Source organism: Cygnus olor, chromosome 4 (assembly GCF_009769625.2).
Source record: "Cygnus olor isolate bCygOlo1 chromosome 4, bCygOlo1.pri.v2, whole genome shotgun sequence".
In the NCBI taxonomy this organism is placed as follows: domain Eukaryota; kingdom Metazoa; phylum Chordata; class Aves; order Anseriformes; family Anatidae; genus Cygnus; species Cygnus olor.
The window spans coordinates 4,035,536-4,056,426 of NC_049172.1; the positions used below are offsets into that span (position 1 = coordinate 4,035,536).

Consider the following 20,891-nt stretch of genomic DNA (forward strand, 5'->3'; position numbering starts at 1 on the left):
CTCACACAAGAGCCACAAAGGAAGGTTTCCCTACCACAGAAAGTCCCCTGCACAGGTCCTCACATACCCGGTCAGACCCCAGGAAAGTGGGCAGCCACTGGATTTGTCCCACTGTAAACACAGTGCTTATGCTGGATTTTGAAGAAATGTGTAACAAATATTGAGATATAATCAGTTAAATTCCAGCAACAATGGCTTTGAAGAAATGGTTACCCCATGGCTTTAGGCTGTGACACTGACCAGCCGAAGGCTGATTTTCGGAAACATAAGATTTTCTTTGCTTTTATCAGTAACTACATTCAAGGATCAGGGAATTAGGCTTCACAAAACATCCTCAGGAGGAAGGAAATGTTTTTCAGATCTCATTGCCGTTCTCCCTGCTTTCAAGAGGACCATCAGTATTTTGCACTTTCTGCCAGGGAGGAAGACTCTTCAAACTGTAAGGGAAGATGCTGGCACCAGATTTCACCTTCCTGCTCCCAGTCAGAAAAGACAGGACAGAGGTGTCCTCTTCCACCCCAGTGAGTGCTTCAGCAGGTGATAGCAGTAAATGAGCAGCAAGGCCAACAGGGAGGTGCAAGTTGGCATGATGCATACAGGAGAGAGAGAGAGAGAGAGCAGGAACCTATAATGCTATGAGCACTAAGTAATTTAACAATTTACCTCCTATTTCCAAAGCAAAGAATCAAGTGCTTAGGAAACAAATCCAATCCTACTATCAATTGCATTGGGTGTGAATGGAGTGATCACTCACAGAAAAGACCAAAGTCTAATGATAATTACCAGCATGGGTGATGAACAGAAAATTTATGGACAAGTACTTCATTGCCTGCACTCAGCTGTGCCCTAAGGATACCATTCATCAGCACAAACAATATAAAATTCTGTACTTACTTGCAGGCATAGTCTTGTAGGTCAGAAACATAATTGCACACTCCGCCGTGGAGGCAGTATGAATCATAGGAAGGTGGGCATCCCATGGAATCACCTTGCACAGGGTGTGTAGAATATTCATTGTTGACAACAGTAGGGGACAAAGTAGATTCTGAAACACAGGATTTCACAAGGACATCTCAAACTGTTTGCTGCATTGGCAATGTGATCTTATGAAAGAGTTCCAGCAGTCCAAGATAGGAAAGTAGGTAAGAATTTCTAATTTCAACCAAATACTTGTTTTTGTTTTTACCCATTTGCTTATTTTGCTTATGAAATTTCAGCACGCAGGTTTTTAGATCAAAATAGTAAATATGCTTGATTCTAGATTCACAGTGAAAAACACACAGAGGTTAGCTGTGTTCAGTCTATTTAGATGTGTGAGTACACCTCTGGAAAATGAAACTATATTGACTGTCTAGTTGCTTATAATTGAATTATTTCCGCAACATAAGCAATTTTAGGGTACAGTAAATCTCTACCATTCACAAGGCGTCAGACTCAGATGCACAGGTGAAGGGTGACTGCACTTCATGCATCTGGGTCCTGGCCTGAAAAGTTTTCACATGCAAACGGACATTTTTGCACAGATGTTTCTATTCTGCCACCCAGTTGACTGCATCTGTGCATGAGTGTAGATCACATTTTTGAGCTAGCTTGTTTAAAGGTACAGGCAACAGCTTCTTTGGCAATCAGAGCACTCCACTGACCCAATTCCTCAAAAGCTTCTGTGTAGCCTGCTCTGAATTGCACACACTGTCACCTACAAAAGCATCCAAACTAGCTAGTTTTACAGGTAGCCCTGATATCTCTGCACAACATGACCTGCATTGCAGAGGTGCCTCTACAGAGCAGGAGCACTTTTTTGCCTACCTCAGTGCTACACTGAATCTGCGGGCCAGAACCTAGCATCTACATGGCAAAGAATTTCTAGCAGTGTGGCTTAGCAGCAATAAACCTAATCGCTCCCACACATTTATGGGATCAGTGTTATGACTCACACCAGTTTTATTGCAACATGACCTTTAATGACATTTGTTTTTTAAAATTTCATTTGCAGGAGAGCTGTCAGGGCAAAGAGCCCACACTGGAAAGGACTGAGTGATATCAGTGAACCCCGGGTGTTCTGCATTCTGCAAGGAAAATTTCAGACTGCTAAAAGAGCTTACTAGGCAAAGAACTAAAACAGTGTGCTAGCACACACAAAGATGTCTGGGATCATATTTACAGCTGAGGGATCTATAAGACATTACTTCCAAGTCATACATCATTTAAAATCATCATTTCTTGAGTGACACTTGAAACTACTGAAAGCTTAAATGACTGAGAAGGAGGGTGAGGATCCTGATAGATGTTCTACTTTAAAAAGCCATAATTTCCCTCTGTTTTTCTGCAGAAAAATATCTGTGACAATAATACAGTGTTCTTCTGTCATCAGACAGTCACTTGATCTGGAGTAAAATTCATCTTGATGACGAGGGCTGACACAGAGGAAGATGATGTGTCACAGCTCCAAATTTTCAGAGAACACTGCTGTCACAGTGAGGCACTGAAACAAGGGTCAGATATTATGAGTACTGAAGCTTCAGCTGCTCCCTTCATTGAATTAGCAACCAGATTTTCTGAAGCATTTCAGAGACCCTCTGAAAAATTAGCTACTGGATCTGAGATCTAACTTATTCTGAAGAATGAAATGGGACTTAAATTATGTGCAGTCCAAATTTGAAGAATGACACAGCCTGAAATCAGCCCCAAAACATCATCTCCAAGGAGCATTTACTTCTGCTCTTGATTTCAAAGACCATTAGATAGATGTGTCATTACATTTAGGCTGTATAAATTAGCACTGAAACTTAACATAGACATTTCCAAACTAAGCTCAGATCCAGTCTCATTAACCCACCACAGAACAGCTGCTTGGAAAACAACCTCCTAAAGTACTGTTGAATTCATTCACAAGCTGCCCAGTATGTCACTACACAGTCTTTCTTTAATTTCCCGGTATATCAATTCAGCTGAGAGCACAGTTCTTAGTTAAGATCCACTTTATATTAATTGCTCACTCCATTTACTCACCACAACCCATGGTAGTTCCAGAAGCACCATTAGCACAGGAGCAAGTGAAATTTCCTTCTGTATTTGTGCAGGTTCTGTTCTCTCCACAGGTGTGGGACCCCATCTTGCACTCATCAATATCTGTCACCCAAACAGTCTGCAGTTAGAAGAACGAAACACCTCAGAGCATCGCTTAAAAGGGCAGCAGCAGCAGCAGCATTGCAGCCTCCTGGCAGAGGGGAAAAATGCCATAGACCTTCCCTCTGCAAATTTGGTAGAAATTGTAACAGAAGAGTAACCAGCATGCTTTCTACACCAAGTGATCACAGCCTACCAAGCCTCTCAGAGCATGCTGCACTGCTGCAGAAGCTGTCTGTAGGGAGAGGGCAAGGAGAAGTCACCCCATAAAATGTAACGGGTACAGAAGAGTTGAAGAGAAGATTCACTTGTACTAGGTGCATTCTCCTGACTTTTCTAGTCCCAGCATGCACCCTGGATGTGTACTAGAGTACCGTCAGTTGGCATTCTTGCATTAAGAGGGCAGGAGGGTTTGGGAGTGGGGAGCTGTACACCCCTGCACCACCCACCTGGTCCAGCCTAGATGAAAGCTTTAGACAGAAGGAAAATGTCTAGAAACCTACAGGTTTGTTCTGTTTGTGCCAACACTTAAATGAAGTGAGCACCTGAATTACTATGAAGAGGTTTCTCTAATAATATCATAAGAAGAGTTTCCAGACTTTGCTCAGGGCCCACGTTAGGCTCATATATGCCTGTCACCTGCATCCTGCTGCACACTCTCATGTCATCTCCACAACTTCTTGAGCACAGCCCACAGAGGCAGCTCCTGCACGGACCTGCCATCTCAATTTCTGTGAAATTCTCACCTAAACTACTGGGACTTTTTCTACAGCAAACTGAATAGGATAGGATCCAGCTCAAAACAGCACGGAAAATTCAAAGCACTTTTAAAAGTAAAACCAGAGGAACAAAACTTTTGAAGTATATTCCAAAAAAAAAATGATGAAACACAAGATGAGTTCATCCTGTGCCATCTCTGGATGTACCAATACATTTCTAGACACTGTTCATGCAAGCAGGCATCTAAAACTGAAGTACAAAACCCCTCACACATCAGTTTTTGTTTTTTATAGTACATTTCAACTCACCAAATGCAAAAGTAGTTTCAGTTTTGTTTACATCACAGCCAAATCTCATCATTCCTAAAATGCTGTTAAAACATATCTGACCATATCCTGGAGTTAAAGAAGATAATGGATTGGTTTTCAGTAATAGTGGTAGGTACTACAATCATTCTAGCTGATCATCTATAAACCACAGTGAGAGCCCACAGCTGCCTGGGGACATGCCTTGTAGGTGGTTGGGACAGCAACAGGAGGTTGTCACTTCTGTCTGCACTACCAGACATCCCCAAAGACTTGTCTCTGACCTCTGGAGGCAGAACACTTCCTCAACCCCCCTGTCTTTGACACTTCCAACATTGTGCCCACAATAATATCGGACTTAATTTTTCAGTCATTCTTATCTGCATCGAAGAACCAAAGTCCAGTAAAGACTGTAAGAATTGGGTTAAATTTAATAGGCTTTGAATTGGGCTATAAAGGAGAAAGAAAAAAGAAAAGGACAAAAGAGAAGTCAAGACTCTCATAAAGCTCTGAACATAATGTGCTACTCAAATATTGGAGGAAAAAAAAAAGATTGCTGTTCCTTCACATTTGCTGCTAAAATGGATTAAAAAATAAGAAACAGGGAATGAACTGAAGAACTGGCATTAGAGCTGGATGGGAGAATCAGCAGGTCTAATTATTAACAAGACTCTAAATGTACTCAATCTGTAAGTGTCAACACCCTGAACCTCATGCCTATTAAACCAACCTGTAATTATTTGATGAGTATTATGACACACTCAATACCTGCTTTCGTTTATATTCATGGCAATGATTTCCAATAAAACTGTACTAGTTCACCTCCATTTCCCTCCTCCTCTTCACTCATCCTCTCTCTCCTGCTATAGCTACTAAAAAGAGGGCAAACATGGAGAGAAAGTATCCACTGACAAATAGAGGCTTGGAATATTGATCAGTTGCTGAGGTTGCCACACTTCAGACAGGAAGGAGAGGATCAAAAAGAAAGAAATGATAAATGTCAGCTGTCTGGGGGAGCCACTGTTAAGATCCCTGCCCTTACCAATATTTCAAAAAGAGACAGAACAGATCATCATGGACACAAGTCAGCTCCATGGCTTGATGCAGATCTAGCCCAAATCATGAAACGTGTTTCTTGTTCATTCCTCCTGCCCCAGCCTCCCAGAGGCAGCACAGCCCTCACACACTCCCATACCGTAGCAATGGAGCCCGTCTCCTGTGTAGCCCTCCAGGCATTTGCAGAAGTAGCCCCCTTCTGTATTGATACAGCCTGACACGTTTCGATTGCAGCTGTCCGTATTTGCAGCACACTCATCAGTATCTGTGAGAAGGGACACATGAAACCATCAGACAAATCACTAAAAAGAAACAAAAGTTATTTTGTTTCTAAAAAAACAACAACAACAACAACAAAAACACTAGAACTAAAACCAAAAACAAACAAAAAACCCTAGAACTAGAAGTACCCCCTGTTTGAAGGGAACTATCCTATTCAAAATTAGTCTTATATCCTTCTCATCTTAAACCCTACTCAGAGACAAACTTCATGTTGAGAAAGAACAGGAGTTAAAAAAAAAAGAAAAAGTACCACAGCTCACGGAAAATAAAATTTACACCAATTCCACCTTCCTTTTTTTAACCCCTTTCCATGACAACATAGACTCCTGTGAGTCTTAGCCACCGAAGGGTAAATTGTTGTTTCTCATGCATTTCTCTCTTGGTCATTATGAGAGAACAAAGCATTTCCATTTGCACCGTATGTAAATATTATGTTAACAAAAAGTTATTTTAAAGACCACTCCAAGCAAAGGGCTGTCTGATTGTTAAAGTCTCTTCCAAGTGCTAGTAAAAAAAACAAAGGCAGCTCTTTTATATAATTATTACAGCAGAAGTACTAACTTTTAAAAGATTCCCTAGTATATACTTCTAAATTATATATCAACTATCAGGTCTAAATGCTAAATGCTAACTGAGCATTTATAATTAGACAATTTTTACAAATAAATACTTTATGCTTTTATTTCTATTATCCCATTATTGCTCATTAATATTAATAAGATTAATGCTTATGACTCAGGGGAAAATAAGCCATGTGATAATCAGGCATTTCATCTCACATGCTCTGCTCATCATCCCTTTCAAAACATGCAATCCTGTTGACCTTTCTGTGATGGCTCATGAAGCAGAGCTGCCAACGTGAAAAAAGATAGATTTTCTTTCTCTTCCCACTTTTACATTTTTCCTGAAGGTTTTATTTATGTTTTTCATTACCATAGCATGATTTGCCCTTCCTGGTAAATCCTTTCAAACACTGGCACACAGCACCGTCTTCTAGCAAAACACAGTGTGCATTGACATCACATTCTAGTGCAGTGCAGTCATCTTGATCTATAGCACAAAGAAAAAAAATGTATTTGTACAGATCAAAGAAGGTACTATATTAAAAAAAAAAAAATCAATAAGAAAAACAGAGCATAGGGTCTTAGTTTGAAGCATAGCTCTCCAGGGTTAATGATAACAAACTACTACAATCATCAGAGCTGTTGTCTTTGTCTGGATAGACGGAGTTGAAGTGTCATTTAGTATTGGGATTTCTGAATATTGTATGCAAAACCTATTGTACAATTTTATGAGTTAGTGTCATTGAGCATATGTAGAATTCAAAGGATTTATTGTTTTTTTTTGTTGTTGTTGTTTTTTCAGAGGAATTTAGTATACTTGTAAAGGAGAGACTTTCACATGTTTTTATAGAATAGAAATGTTTGTTCTTTAGACCTGGATAATAATAACAAGTTTTGTTGACAAAGCAAAGCAACACAGGAACAAACAAACAAACACAGTTCTACCTGGCGCAATTGCATAGACCAAAGTTGTTGTAAGAGGGTTAAAATGAATGCCATCAGTCTTGACATTGAGCCTTTCTTCCTTTAAGACCTATGATTTCCTTTTGAAGGAAGGAAATCATCAGACTCTACCTGATATCATGATTTCAGCCATCAACAAAATGTTGATTTTCTTCTTTTCCCCACTGTCAATATCCTTGAAAATTGCATTGCCTTGTGTGTTCTGGAGCATGGTCTCTGGTGTTGGCACTGGCCCTGCCTCCTTGTGCACAGAGATACTTCCTGAAAAAGACGAGAAAAAGAAGACACAAACTATTTAAATCTACTGAACAAACATTTTGATTTTCAATGACTCTATGATCTACTTTCCATTAATCACAGTGGTTTCATTTTAAAATTAAAAAGTTTCCTCCCAGACTAGCCTGTTTCTGGCTTCAAATTATTCCTGAAAACACTCACGGGTGGGTTTTCTCAAATGCAAAGGAAAAGGAAGGCAACTCACGTCAGCCCTGCAGGCATCTCTCTTGCTGATAGTGTCAAGGGAAAAACAAAATAGTCAGACTACATGGTATTGCCCCAGAACAACACCCCAGTGCTTCTTACAGGAAATTTATTCTATTTGCTTCTTGTGAACACACTAAAGCATTCATGAAAAAGCATCTTAGATGCATTAGTCCCTCAGGAAGGAGTGGCATGTTCAGACAACAACCATCAGCTGTTGGCAACAGGAAGGAGAAAGAGGTGGACAGCAGAGGCAGAGCTGCCAGTTGTGAGCCCAGGGTTGTGGTTCAAAACACAGAAGTACAAAGACAGAGTTGGAAGGGGTGGTTCATTCCGACACATCTAAATAGGAACAGTAAAGCATTTTCCACCCTCACACAAGCTTTATCACTTCATCAAATGCTCTACTCTTCTTCCTGTAGTATGTACATCCAAACAAACTCAAGTGACTATACACCTGAGCCATATCATGTCAATTAGCTTTCTGTTTTACTAGTAAAGCTTTTTAAGTTTCTTGTAAAAGCCAGACATTGTTCTGATTACGACATCCTAATCAAAGATATGGAAGTGACACTATCTATGCATGGGAAAATTATGTCACAGAGCTTGAACAATTCAGTCTCCTTGGGATGGGAAAAAAAAAAAGGGGGGGGGGGGGGGAAAGGGGGGGAAAGAAAAAGAAGGTACGCAGCAGTGTGAAACTAATGCCTATAAAGGAAAATACATAATATTTTAATTCTTCAGAGAAGCTCTCATTCATTTTGTAGAACAAGGTGAATATTTTTCAGTGTTATCTGCCAGGGTCCTTAAAGGGATCTTTGTCTGGAAGTGGAGGATTGTACCTGCTGTTGTGTTGGAAGCATCCAGTGCACGGCAGGTTTTTCCATCTTGAGTTTTCACAAATCCTGGATGGCACATGCAATGGGCAACTCCAAAATTGTTTTCACAGATCTGATCACAGCCTCCATTCTGATAAAGGCAAGGATTTGTCCCTAGCACAGAAAAACAGGAAACTTAACAAGTGGATTCTTCAGTCAACAACTCCTCTTAACTGTGCAGAGTTGGAGCATTTGGAAAAACAATAAGGACTGACAAAAACTAGAAGTTTTCTAGTTTATTTGTTTTTTTAATTAAAAATAGATGTGTATAGTAAGGTATAAATGTTATAACCTACCCTTTGTCAGGAAAGCAGATTTGCATACCCTTCATCTAATAAATGTATCACTTTTTTTTTTTTTTTTAATTTCCTTATTATCTCTCCTTTAATTTTTAGAGTCCTAGCATTCCCTGAAAGAACATTACAAGGACATAGGGAGCCCATAATTACCTTCTCTCTGTCATGGTCTATTGAATTACTTGATATTTTTTCTGCTTACAGGCAGATTGTTCCCAACAGAAAATCAAATAATTTGGCCAAAATTAATGTATCTTACAAAAATCTTTCTCTATGTCATTTGTTATTATTCAGGCATGAGAGGCGTGCTAGTAAACTAGGATAAATAGGAATTACAAGACTGTGGTAGGCCTGTGGAAATTGGTCAGTGTATATTCTTGAGCGTGATTATAAATATACAAAATCTTTTTGTATTCCTGGACTTATGCCCAGGTGATGCTTTCAATGAATGCTGGCAGAACTACGTGAAGCCTTTAAAGAACCGCTTTCTAGAAAATTATTGTCTTCCCAAGGACAAAAGAACATCTATTCTATTGACATCAGTGAACAACAAGAGGAGGCTGGAAGGGAATGACTGCTTAATTTTTGCAGTATACCTGGTTTCGCCAAAGGATGAACTACAACCACTGATGAGGGTCTCAGCATGCTGCCTCGAAGACGTACCCTGTTTTGGCCGGTCTTCTTGTCCACTCTCATTAGTGATGGCCTAGCCCAGTCAGAAAACCAAAGGTGATCCTCAAACACTGCTACATCAAAGGGGCGGCCTACAAAGAAATAAGATTCTTCATTTCCACATCTGTGGAACACACATAAGAAACCATGTAAACAAAGTAAGTATCTACTTCTATCACAGTGGCTTCTCTACTTTGATGTCTCATGGGGAGGAATAAGCATCCATGAACGAAGGACCATAGGCATTTGTTACTCATGCTCTTAGCAGAGGAGGCCGCAATACCTGCCTGGCTCAGTCCAGTCTCTAGACTGCTAGTGACTTCCAACCAAACCAAGCCCACAGTATACTTCTATTTCAGACATAATTTCTTGAAGTAGCATTGGGGCTGTTCTTTCAGAAGTGGAGTGCCTCCCTCTTCTGCCAACAAGTGGCCCAGCTCAGAGCTGCTGAGGCACGTCTCCACTGGCAGCTTTCAGGTAGCCAGTACGCCAGTATGTCTTCTCTGCAAGTGCCAAGAGCACGTGCAAGGGCAAGACAGAGGTCCACACATACACATAAACATGCACGTTCACTAGCCAATTCATCACAGAGCAAAATTCAAGAGGGAAATTCATTTTCCTTACTTCATCCCACTAGCAGCAGTAGGCTGTGACTTGTTAGCCACTGTCAGCTAGCTAACAGCAGCAGCTGATACAAATTATAGGATGCAATAGATCATCCAGGAAGCTTCTTCTCTTTTCATTAATTACTAAGGGAATCTAGACACCTGTTTAGACCCTGAGTTCAGAGTACAGCAGTTTTTCCTTGGTAACCCAACGTTATCTGTGCTAGAAATCTACAGATGTCTTTTAGACACGTGATTTTATGCTTAGTGCTTTTATATTTGGATGTAGGTCTCAACTAGATGTTATTTAACCTCAGTAATGAATGTGAGACCCTAAGAGGTATTAGTTTTTAGAAAAAGAAGAAAAAAAAAAAAGAAAAAACAGAGCTAATAAACAAAACAAATTAATTTGATAAATTAGAACCTTGGAGAAATGGTATGTGTTGGTATATTTTAAATACACCACAAATGAGCTAAAATACCACAATCCTACATAAGAAAAGTTCTAAGACATTATTTAAATGTTCTTAAGTATTAAGTTTAAGAGCATATTTTTATTCTGCTAGCATTTCACCACCTCCACTGAACTGCGCTTGGTTACTGGTCATGGTTCTTAGCTCTTCATTTCATTAAATTTGAGCAACTAGCCCAAGATCTACACATTGTCTCCATCCAAACATTCATTCACATTCAGAGGATCTATAGCTTGCACTACCAACAAAAAAACACCCTGCTTTGACCAGGAATTCCTTAACCTCTCCACTTATAAATACATTAAGGATTAAAAATAGAAGTGCAATGTCATTAATGGTATAGCAGGAAGAGGAAAGTTAATAGTCACATGTAAGCAGAAGCCTTTCCAAAACAGTGCAAACCTGAGCCATTGCATAAAGAAAAAGAATGGTTGTGTTGTTTAATGCCTTGGATGAGTGCTTACAAGCTGTTTTACTTACAGCTAAAAATGGGGTTAGGACAAGAACAGAACTAATCTTACTTATTTTACTTGCAGTTATACTGAATGAATTCTCAGTACAGGGGCACTAGAGGGAGCTGGTGTAATAAATTCGTGCTACAGCAGTGTGTGTATGAACAGATGCTGCCTTCCCTTCTTCCAGGGTAAAGCTGTCCAAGAACAGAAGCTGAATTCTGGTCTCACTAATAACTTTAGCATAACTTCAGGGTATCAAGTCTCACTCCCCTACTGGTCTTCACTTCTCTTTCACTCCTTTCCATACAGGCATCGATGTCCTTTTCTCCCACCTCCAGTCATCCGTATATCACTGTCCAAAACCTACACCTTTCCCATACCCTGTGGTTCTCCAGCGCTCCTAGCTCTCCTTCTCTGTTCTCTCCCCATAAGACACTGTCCTATTCCTTGTGGAGAAACAAAGTGAAACATTCAGCAGGCTTCCACGTCCTCCTTCACAGGTCAGCTGCAAGGCAGAGCGTACAGCAGAACATGTGCATCAGCGGAAGAGGAGTGTGTCAAGTCACTGCTCAGGGCTCTTGATGTCTTATGGACTGCAGAACACTGCTCCCTCCAAAATCTCACTCTGCACACCTCCAAACAAGTGAGGGGGCATCTGGCTCGGGAGATGAACACAGTCCTTCGCAGAGCAGAGCCTAGAACAGCATCAGCTTAACAGGAACTGTGAAGTCTCTACCATGCCAGTCATGGTATTGAGCCAAGAGTCCTCATTCTGCCCATGTTTTGTATGTACACCAACAAAACAAGTCTGGTCCCCAGAGAGATGTCAAACACAAAAAGGAATTAACCTCTCCAGAAGTTAATTTACCATGTATGAGATCGTTAAACACGTTTTACTTTAAACATGATACAACATCAGTTCCTCATTGCTAATACTTCTGTTCTCTTGATCCAAAAAAACACAATTACGTGTCAAACAATAGCAATCTCAGCAATAACAGCTACCAGCATATTGCGTAAATCACTTTTCCATTCAATGCCTATTGTGTATTTAGAATCGTTCCAGTGTTCAGCACTGTGCAGATGCAGGTTCTTTGCTCAAGGACCTTAACGGCCAAGATTAATTCTCTTCCAGCTTATGTCAATATAACTCACTGGCATAATAAACACAGCAAAACCTGAATTAAACTAGGCAGTCTTGCATGGAACAAGCAAAACACGTTTTTAATTTTTTCCTTCTTTTTACTTCTCTGGTGAAGGCAGAGGAGATCTCTGTATAATGCAAAGTGGCTGATTTGTAAAAGCAGAGAGTGTTAGAAAGGTGTTCTTTTGCTAAAAAGAATATGCAAAAGTCATCTGGGTGACAGAATGGAGAATAAAGTGATGCCATAAACCTTAGCACAGGGTTGCAAGGGACCTACAGCACAGCCAGTGATGGGTAATTCACGTGCAGAGTCACATTAGCACACACACAGGCATACCGACAAGAGCAGTAGGTAATTATCAACCTCAAAGCCTCACCTACATCATTCTGTGCAAGAATTCGACGATCAGAACCATCCAGATTTGCACTCTCAATCACCGACAGCTTAGCATCACACCAGTACAACTTGTTGGCTAAGTAGTCAAGAGTTATTCCACTGGGACTCACTAGCCCAGTGCTGGCTATAACTCGACGATCGCTGCCTTCTAATGAAGAGCTGTCAATCCAGGGATGGACCCCCATTTCAGTCCAGAATAATCTCCTTTAGAAAACAAAACACACACAAGAAGTCACTCATCCACTCCACCAAGTTCTTTCAAAGCAGGAAGATCAGATCAGCACAATACAGGCCTGAGGCTTGTATGTGCTTCAAGCAAATATATTAGCTGCTGATCTTTTAAAACTTGCCATAAATTATGCAGAATCCCCACTATGTTCATCGGCACAAAGCCTTTGAAAAACAACTCCCACTTACACTTTCTAACAAGTCCTCATATAGGACTTGCATTAGCCAGCTATTTGGCTAAATGACAGCAATGCACAAACGCAACCCAAGTTACCCACCACCTATGGGAAGCAAACAACAGTCCTCAGGTTATTTTGTTTTTAAAAAATAAACCAGTAACAAGTCTCACCTCTTCTTTTAATAAAATCCCAGTTCTCAGGGTCTCCCTCTAGAGTCCTCAGTGTTACACAAGGAATGCTGAATCCCACTGAATGTTTTTCAAGGAACAGTGCAAGACAGCAGCTCAAATCATAGATAGCCAAAACCACAAATTGCTTTTGAATTTTGGACTCCAGCCTTCCAAGACATTAGATGCCTTTGTCAGGTTTACAGGGACACCCACAGATTTGCTTAGCTTTATTTACATGAGTAATTTTGCTGTAGCCAATGCAGGGATCAGTATTCTTGATAGTCTTGTATCTGTCTCAGATTCCTCTTTAGTATGAACTTTACTGTTATGGACATCGTTGCTCCTTTCACCATTAACGCGAATAATTAATAAAGGAGGTTTTAGTGATGTTTCCTTCTCTGTTTCCACTTGTAGACTTTCTTTCAAGCTGTACAAATTTTCTGCCTCTACTGACACTTTAAATAATCTCCCTGAACATACCCGTTCTTAAATATTTCATGCAAAACATCTCTACCATGTTCCACCTCTACAGAAAGTTTCCTTCAGATCTTTATGTCCACAGTATAGCTAACAAAACACTCCTCTCAATTTGGTTTCATTCATCAGTACTTAGTAACACCAGAACATGTGCATCAAAAAAGAAAAAAAAACTCATCAGAAGAGTTCTGAATCCCTTTAAAACTATCTTACTACAGTTATATAGATGGAAAGCTGTGGGACTTTGCCACTGATTAAGAATTTCATCAACAATTCTGAATATTCAGGATTTCTGTGATTATCTCAGCACTAGATAAGAAGGTATAAGGTGTATTTAAATTAGCACACCTCCACAGCCATAGATTGTGGAGGAAACTGAAGCATGGCCAAAAAAATGTCTGTATCTTCTTCACACCGATACATATGGAAACTCAAAGTGATTTTCAATCAGGGTGACTTCAGCAGATTTTGCTTTTCTTTAGATTAAACTGTATACAATATATTTAATGCTTCTGATATTTTTTTAAATCTATATGAGAAATCAGCATGTCCCAGACCACAAATAAAAAACTAGCAATAAAGCACTGCAGTTCATTTTACTCCACTGTCCGAACCTCAGGCTTAATGCATTTTTTGTCTGCCAAAAGGGCAAGGCTGGTGTGCTCATTTTGAAAAAAAACTCCCTAAGTATTACACAATTAACCATGTTTATCACTCCTTACTTCACAAATGGGTGAATGGCAATCCCTCGGGGCTGGGAGATATCCTCCCAGATGATCATTTTTCTTTGCATTCCATTCAAATTGCTCCTTTCAATGCATGCCTTCCTGCAACACACAGAGCACTGTTAGGTCCTCCCTGCTATCTTTTTAATTACCTTCTCAGGCAGAATGTACTAAGTTTTTGCATTGCTTTAATTTAGCACAAAACTATAATAAATAATTTTGCAAAGACAGTAAGTAATCCTGCTGCTGTGGAGTGTCTAGTTGTTTTATCTACAAGTAATTCATGTTACAGCTTCATTATCTGGTCCAGGGCATGATGATAAAATACCTGCTATTCTACCGAGGACCTGAAGTTCTCCTTTTTTGGGCAAATAATGAGTTGGAAGTATGATCACTAATAGATTAATCTAAGCTTTAAAGGGAGTCAAGAAGAAAACCAGCTCCTAACTAAATAGCATTATCAAATGTGTAAAGAATTTTTGTTTTCAATAGCATTTTTCATCCAGAAATCTCCAGACAATTTACATAGCATATCTATTTTACAGGGAGGAATGAAGCAGGTCCTTATGATCACTCATCTAATCTACAGCAGTCAAATATAGAACCTATGTTGCCTGTTCCCCAATCCAATTTATTTTTCAGAAAACTGTAGGTGCTCATTGCTAGAAAATCCACCTTGCTGAATAAATATCCGCCTCTACCCTGAAAGCTAGCTTTCCTATAGCTTTCCATGTCAAGAAAATCCACATGAGGATGGAAGGAGAAATTTACATATGTATACACACGCACACACACATTTTCTATATATGTGTAATACAAACAGGCAAACCCAGTGAGTGAAAAGGAAGTGGCAGATATAGATTCATGGCTCCCTCCTTGGCTCTTGTCTTATGGAGATGAGCAGCACAATTTCCCATTTCACATTTATACGGGAGTATGACCGTGCAGACAAGTTTGTACCTACAGCAAGGAAATGGCCTAGCAACATCTCTAACAGGGAGAGGGAAGGTGCTCGGGACTTTTAAAATCACATTTTATTAACTGATAAAATATGGGTTATACTGAAGCATCATGACTGCTCTTCAAGGAGTCATCATTGCATGTCCTTATCTGACTCTGCCTTTTTATCAAAGGTGAATTTTGTTTCTCTCTCTCCACATGTAAGTTTAGGTACCAACTGAAACATGAAGTCATACCTGTCTGTCAGTGGTCATTCCCCTTTAATAAGAGAGAATTGACAAAGACTCTCCCTCAGCTTTAAGGGGCATGAGTTTGGCTGTAAACAATGTTGACTTTCTGCCCAAGATGTACTCAGTGCCATAATACTGTAGTATATATATAAATATACCTATATATATATATATACACACTCTGACATACAGTGTGTGTCTGAGTGCTATACATACATTCACATGCATCTGCACATACATATATGTATATATGCAGTACATGCTTTAGATTCCTTGCAGCTGAGTCTAAACTCTTGCTCCTTGGAAGATGAAGATAAAAATACAATGGCAGACAAAGATGAAGATAAAAATACAATGGCAGACAAAGTGAACTTCCAGCATTTCAGTTTTACAGAGCCTTCCAACTGTATACACTGGAGATTACAGTTATCCAGTCAGAATGTGAAGCATTACTGAATTTAGAGTGATATCTCAGCTATTCCTGTACCACCAGTCATTTATTCCAAATATTTTATGGCATGCTCTGACATAAATGCACAGTGGAGCTTGTACCCTCTGTCTGTCCAATACAATTTACGGTTAATCCAGTCAACAGCAAGGCCTTCGGGTATATCTACAGCTTCATGAATAACTTTTTCACGATTTGAGCCATCCAGATTAGCTCGTTCTATCCACTTCAAGGCAGTGTGGGCAAAGTAAATCTGTGAAGAAATAACAGATGAGGTATGATTAGTTCCCAAAGCACTTTCTGCTTTATTTTCTTTGTCTCATATTTCCTCTTCTGGAAGAACTTTTTCATCTTGGAAGTTCCCTGAACTGCTTATTCACGGAAAGCTGCATGGGTAACCTGTGATCCCTGAACAAATAAAGGGCATATATCCTTCAGCCAGGATGACTTCTACAGGCTGCTTGTGCTTAGCTGTAAATCCTGGCTGCCCTACATACAGTCCCTTAAATATCCTATGGTTTTGTTGCAGTGAGCAGCTACCTCACATGAAGAACCACTGAGAAAGAAAAAGCAGGAGCAGGCAAAAGGAAGCATGTTATCATTTCACTGCCTGCTCATTTGAAAAAGGGGGGTCAGGGGAGGGAGTAGTACTGTATGTGTGTTAGGGAGATGGAAGGGGGAAAGGGAGTCATATAGTGTGCTTCTGTTTTGTCTCTTTCAGGCAGCGTATATCTGCATTTCTTGCCAGGTGTTGATTCTGTAGACTCCAACATTCTAGAAGAGGCTTCTCAGGTTTGGGTTAAAATAAAGATTTCTACTGGGGGGGAACTAATTTCACATTTTCCAATGAGGAAAAAGTAATTTGTCCTGTATTTGATATCCAGAGGGTTCGAAACATGTACAGCAGAACCCTATACAAACCCATGCTGAGGCTTTCTTTGCAATAGTAACAACCAAAGAGAAAGCATGAGGCCAAAGGAAGCAGTAGAGAAGTCTCTTGCCTTAAACCAGCCTAATTCAACTACCATGGGAGCAACAGAGCTTTGCAGAGCAAGTTTACCTTGCACCTCGACCCTGCGCTGCCAGGACAGGACTGCTGGATTCCTGCTGGCTCAGTGTGCATTCCCTCACCTCCGCACTGCAGACCTCACAGGGCAACAAATGTGCACTTCCCCTGCCACCGCAGTGTTTTTTTCACATTCGGCACAGTGCAGAACAACTGCGAGCTCCGCAGCAGGGCCCTGTTTCAGAGGCAAGTGGCCATGTTCCAGCAGAGCCTGAAATGATCCTCCTGTAATGCGGATCTGGTAACATTCCCGTTTGCTTAGCTGTGTCCACCCAGGCCTTGAGACATTTCCAGCAGCTTAACTGAGCTCCTCATTGCCTTTCACTTTACCATCCGGTACCTTTTTTATCACTTTACAGTGTAAATGAACCTCACTATTGGAAAAAATGACTATCTGCCACAGAAAGTTTAGCAAAGTTTAGCTCAGCTCTTTTCAAACTCCGAGGCAGAGTGCAGGGCACTGGAAGGTGGCCACACATCCAAAGAGCTCTTTCTGCAGAGAAGACTCCTCTTTCCAACAGGATATCTTGTAATATGAGGAATACATATCATAAGAACAATAAACCCAGCAATGTTCAGCAGTTTTGTTCAGTAGTGTTGGGACATAAGGAAGTGATTCTTGTTATGATTACTTCTAGGTTTAGCAGAGATGTGGCAGGCTGTACAGAACAAAAATGCACTGCTGTTTTTACAGCTACCCGTGGAAAAACAAACAGTATATTTCCAGGAAACAGTACTGAAATCCTAAGGCAGAAAACAATCAATCACACAAAATTTAAGTCATGCATGAATTTAGAAATCCTAATTTCCTGTGAATTAGCCATGTCAATGTACAAAGCACATTAAATTAGTAAGCTAAGGATGAAACTCTTCAACTAGTGTTTGGCATCCTGTACCAGCAGTGCTCCTGCACAGGCAAAAGAGCAACACGCAGCACGTGTAATCTGGATCACTGACAGCAGAAAGGTTAAGGCATATGAAAGCCCAATCCATTTGTCCTTGCAACACTTCAAAATCCTCTCATTTTTAATACCTTACCTTATTTTCCACTGGGTCAGAATCCAGAGCTAAGACTATTCCCATCTGCCAGTCAAGTAAACTTGTGTAATCCGTTCCATCAAAACTGATCCGGCGGATATCTTGGCTGTTTGCAAACAGCAGGAATGGCCTGGGGCCTGTTGGTGAAAATTTGCACATACATTAGTTTCACCAGGTTCAAAGTCATCTCTGTTCTGCATCGCTACACAGGATGCTCTGAGTGGGAGTGACAGCTACTGCATACAGTCTGTTATTCCACGTTCTTTTTGCCGCTTTAATAATATAATCAGCAATGTCTTAATTACTGAAGAAGGAAAATTCTGTGTGCTGCTTTTTGTTTGTTTCTTTCCTATTTCATTTTTTTCTGTTCTGTATAACCATGAACATTTTTTCAGAACAAATTAATTTCATCCCCATTTAACTACAGTAAATACCGGAGGCAAACCCCAAGTGAGCAATGGAAGCTTTGACTCTGTGAAACTGTAAATAACCACACAAACCAAGATGCTATTTACGTACAAAGAAACAAAAAGAAGATTTAAAAACCTGAAAGTAAAATTCAGACTTTAAGCCATCTTCCCATCTCCAATGCCAGATAAATGTCAGCATATAACAGAGAAGGACAAAATGAATTTGGTAGTTTTTATATTATTGTATTAGATTTATCACCTTTGGATCCGAGATTTAAATCTCACAGATGAGATAACCTCATGCATCACTTTAATTGTTAATTTGGCAGTCTAAAACTATTTCCCAAGAGAATTATTTCTGTTCTTATAACTAAGCTAAAGGCAAGTTTGGGATTAATTGTACCCAGTACAAATATAACGTAAGTGTTCTCGACTCAAAAAGCTAGCATTGTAAGCAGGTAACAGTAGAAGACAAAATGGGGAACAGAAGTAAGAAGAAATGCCCTATACCCTTACGCTATATCCTGCTTGCCTCTGACAAAGATAAATATGTGTACAGGCTTTCAGGACAAACATCTTGCCCAAGATCATCCTCAAAATTTGTGATAAAGGCAGTCTCTATCTGCGCTGCGTGGCACACTCAGGGAATTAGCATCAAGACAGCCATCCCTTGCATTTCACAACATCACCATAAATGCAAGAACACTCATCTATTGTCTGTGAGAAGCCTTTTTGCATTAAAAGCAAGAAAATTGCTGTCTCCCAACAAATAAATTTTTCTCCTATTGCTAAAACAAATCACAAGCTTCTCTTTCATCCTCTCTCTCCTGCAATTGCATATTTCTTGGTGCTCACCAGGGTCTGACCTTATCTCAGAAGGAACTGATGGGTCTGAAATTCAGACATGGATGTTAAATACTTGGGTTTTCTGGGGTCAATGGGAGAGAAATATCCTTGTAGGGAAGGTACTTCAACAGCCTATTCCCTGCCCTGTTCTCCAGATGTAGACACTTCAACCTCAGCTTTTTGTCACTGGGCAGAAATTACACCCACATTTGTCTGAATGCACAACCACCTGACTACTGCAGATACACCACTGCTGTACAGGGGCCCAAAGTGAAATGCAGAAGCTGGATAACAGACAGAATCTCTTGTGAGGGAGATTGAGTTGTATACTTATGGTGTTTGTTCTAACACATTTCTAAAACAGGTTATTTTTCCAAACAAAAATACTTCCCAAGTTTCACAAAGTAACCTAGAACTAGTACAAAAATGCATCCTGGTTATGTTACCCACTTTGAAAGCCTCTGAAATGTTTTTGCTTTTTTGGCAGTAACATATAGGCATGTCAAGATACTGACCTATAGCAGTGCAGTGCTTTCTGTCTCCCTGAAGCTTATATCCAGGAAAGCAAGCACACTCCCAGGAGGACGGGCTTAAAGAAGAACATATCTGACTACAGCCACCATTATCTGGAGATGTGCAACCTTAAACAGAGCATTTGAAAATTTTAACTTTGCCATCCTAAGAAAAAAATACAACAAAATCATAAGTATAAGCAAGAAAATAATCCACTCTGGTTAGGATTTCTACAGTGTAAAGCCTCTCAGTGACCAAGAGATTTCCTGAAAGGCCTCGTGTTGAAAGCAGAAGTCTAGTGACATGAAAGCAAATTAATTTCAGCTTCTTCCAGAGCCTTTACAGAAAATTCATAACAAAAGGTGGGAATGCAGGGAGAGTGGAATATATGACCAGGGCTTCCATGTGTTGATTATCCCAGATAACTCTTTGTCCCATGGAAATCTCATCCAATGTAAAAGAAAAATTCTATCAGAGACTACACTCCATGCAAAGCAGCAGCTAGTCAATGCTATTCTTCCCCAGAAGTTAATTAGGATAGGATGCTGAACTGATGAAATACAATGGCTTTCTGATACAACAAGCCAAGATTTCATATGAAATGAAATCATTCTTTCTTCCTGGGGCTGTGCAATGCCAACCTGAACTTATGCAGTGGAGCGTCCCCAGTGAAACAGCAACACTGACTGAATCCACGTATACAGTGCAGTCCAAAGCATGTATGGGTTGTAAAAGGGGAAGGGTATTTGTCAAGGCGTAAGGCTGGCATTAATGGAGCTGTCGTGATCCACAGACTGAAGAAATACAACTGAAAATCTACAGCTTCCTGAATTTGGAAAGCTTGCTGGAATGTGGAATGACAGTTAAGTAGGTGGAGCAGCTCCAAATACTCTGACTGCAAAAATTCCATTTGTGGGTAATTACATGAAATTGCTGCAAGTTAGAGTGAGTCAGAACCTGGGTTTCGTGATGTTGATAAAGTCGTCTTCAGCTTATACCCAAGCCCTAATTTTGTACCATCTGTCCTATGATTCCTCTCAATATAAATTGCAGCTTTTTCCTGCAACAAACATCTGGGAGGTGCCTTGGTCTGTGCTGACTACAAAAGATTTGGCTGGTAAATATTGGATGTTGTTGCTAAGAAACATCTATTAAAAATGAAGATGAATATTGCACATCTCAGCAC

The 20,891-nt window shown here is 40.1% G+C and overlaps 1 protein-coding gene across 1 annotated transcript in view; it reads right to left on the reverse strand.

Moving 5' to 3' along the window:
* Positions 1-20,891, reverse strand: part of EGF (epidermal growth factor) — a 61,441-nt gene that overhangs the window by 13,138 nt on the left and 27,412 nt on the right. Inside the window, 12 exon segments of the mRNA XM_040556183.1 lie at positions 895-1,045; positions 3,010-3,129; positions 5,347-5,472; positions 6,423-6,539; positions 7,127-7,276; positions 8,338-8,487; positions 9,266-9,433; positions 12,396-12,619; positions 14,192-14,296; positions 15,937-16,085; positions 17,937-18,073; positions 19,708-19,833. Of these exon segments, the coding sequence (XP_040412117.1) occupies positions 895-1,045; positions 3,010-3,129; positions 5,347-5,472; positions 6,423-6,539; positions 7,127-7,276; positions 8,338-8,487; positions 9,266-9,433; positions 12,396-12,619; positions 14,192-14,296; positions 15,937-16,085; positions 17,937-18,073; positions 19,708-19,833 (1,723 nt within the window).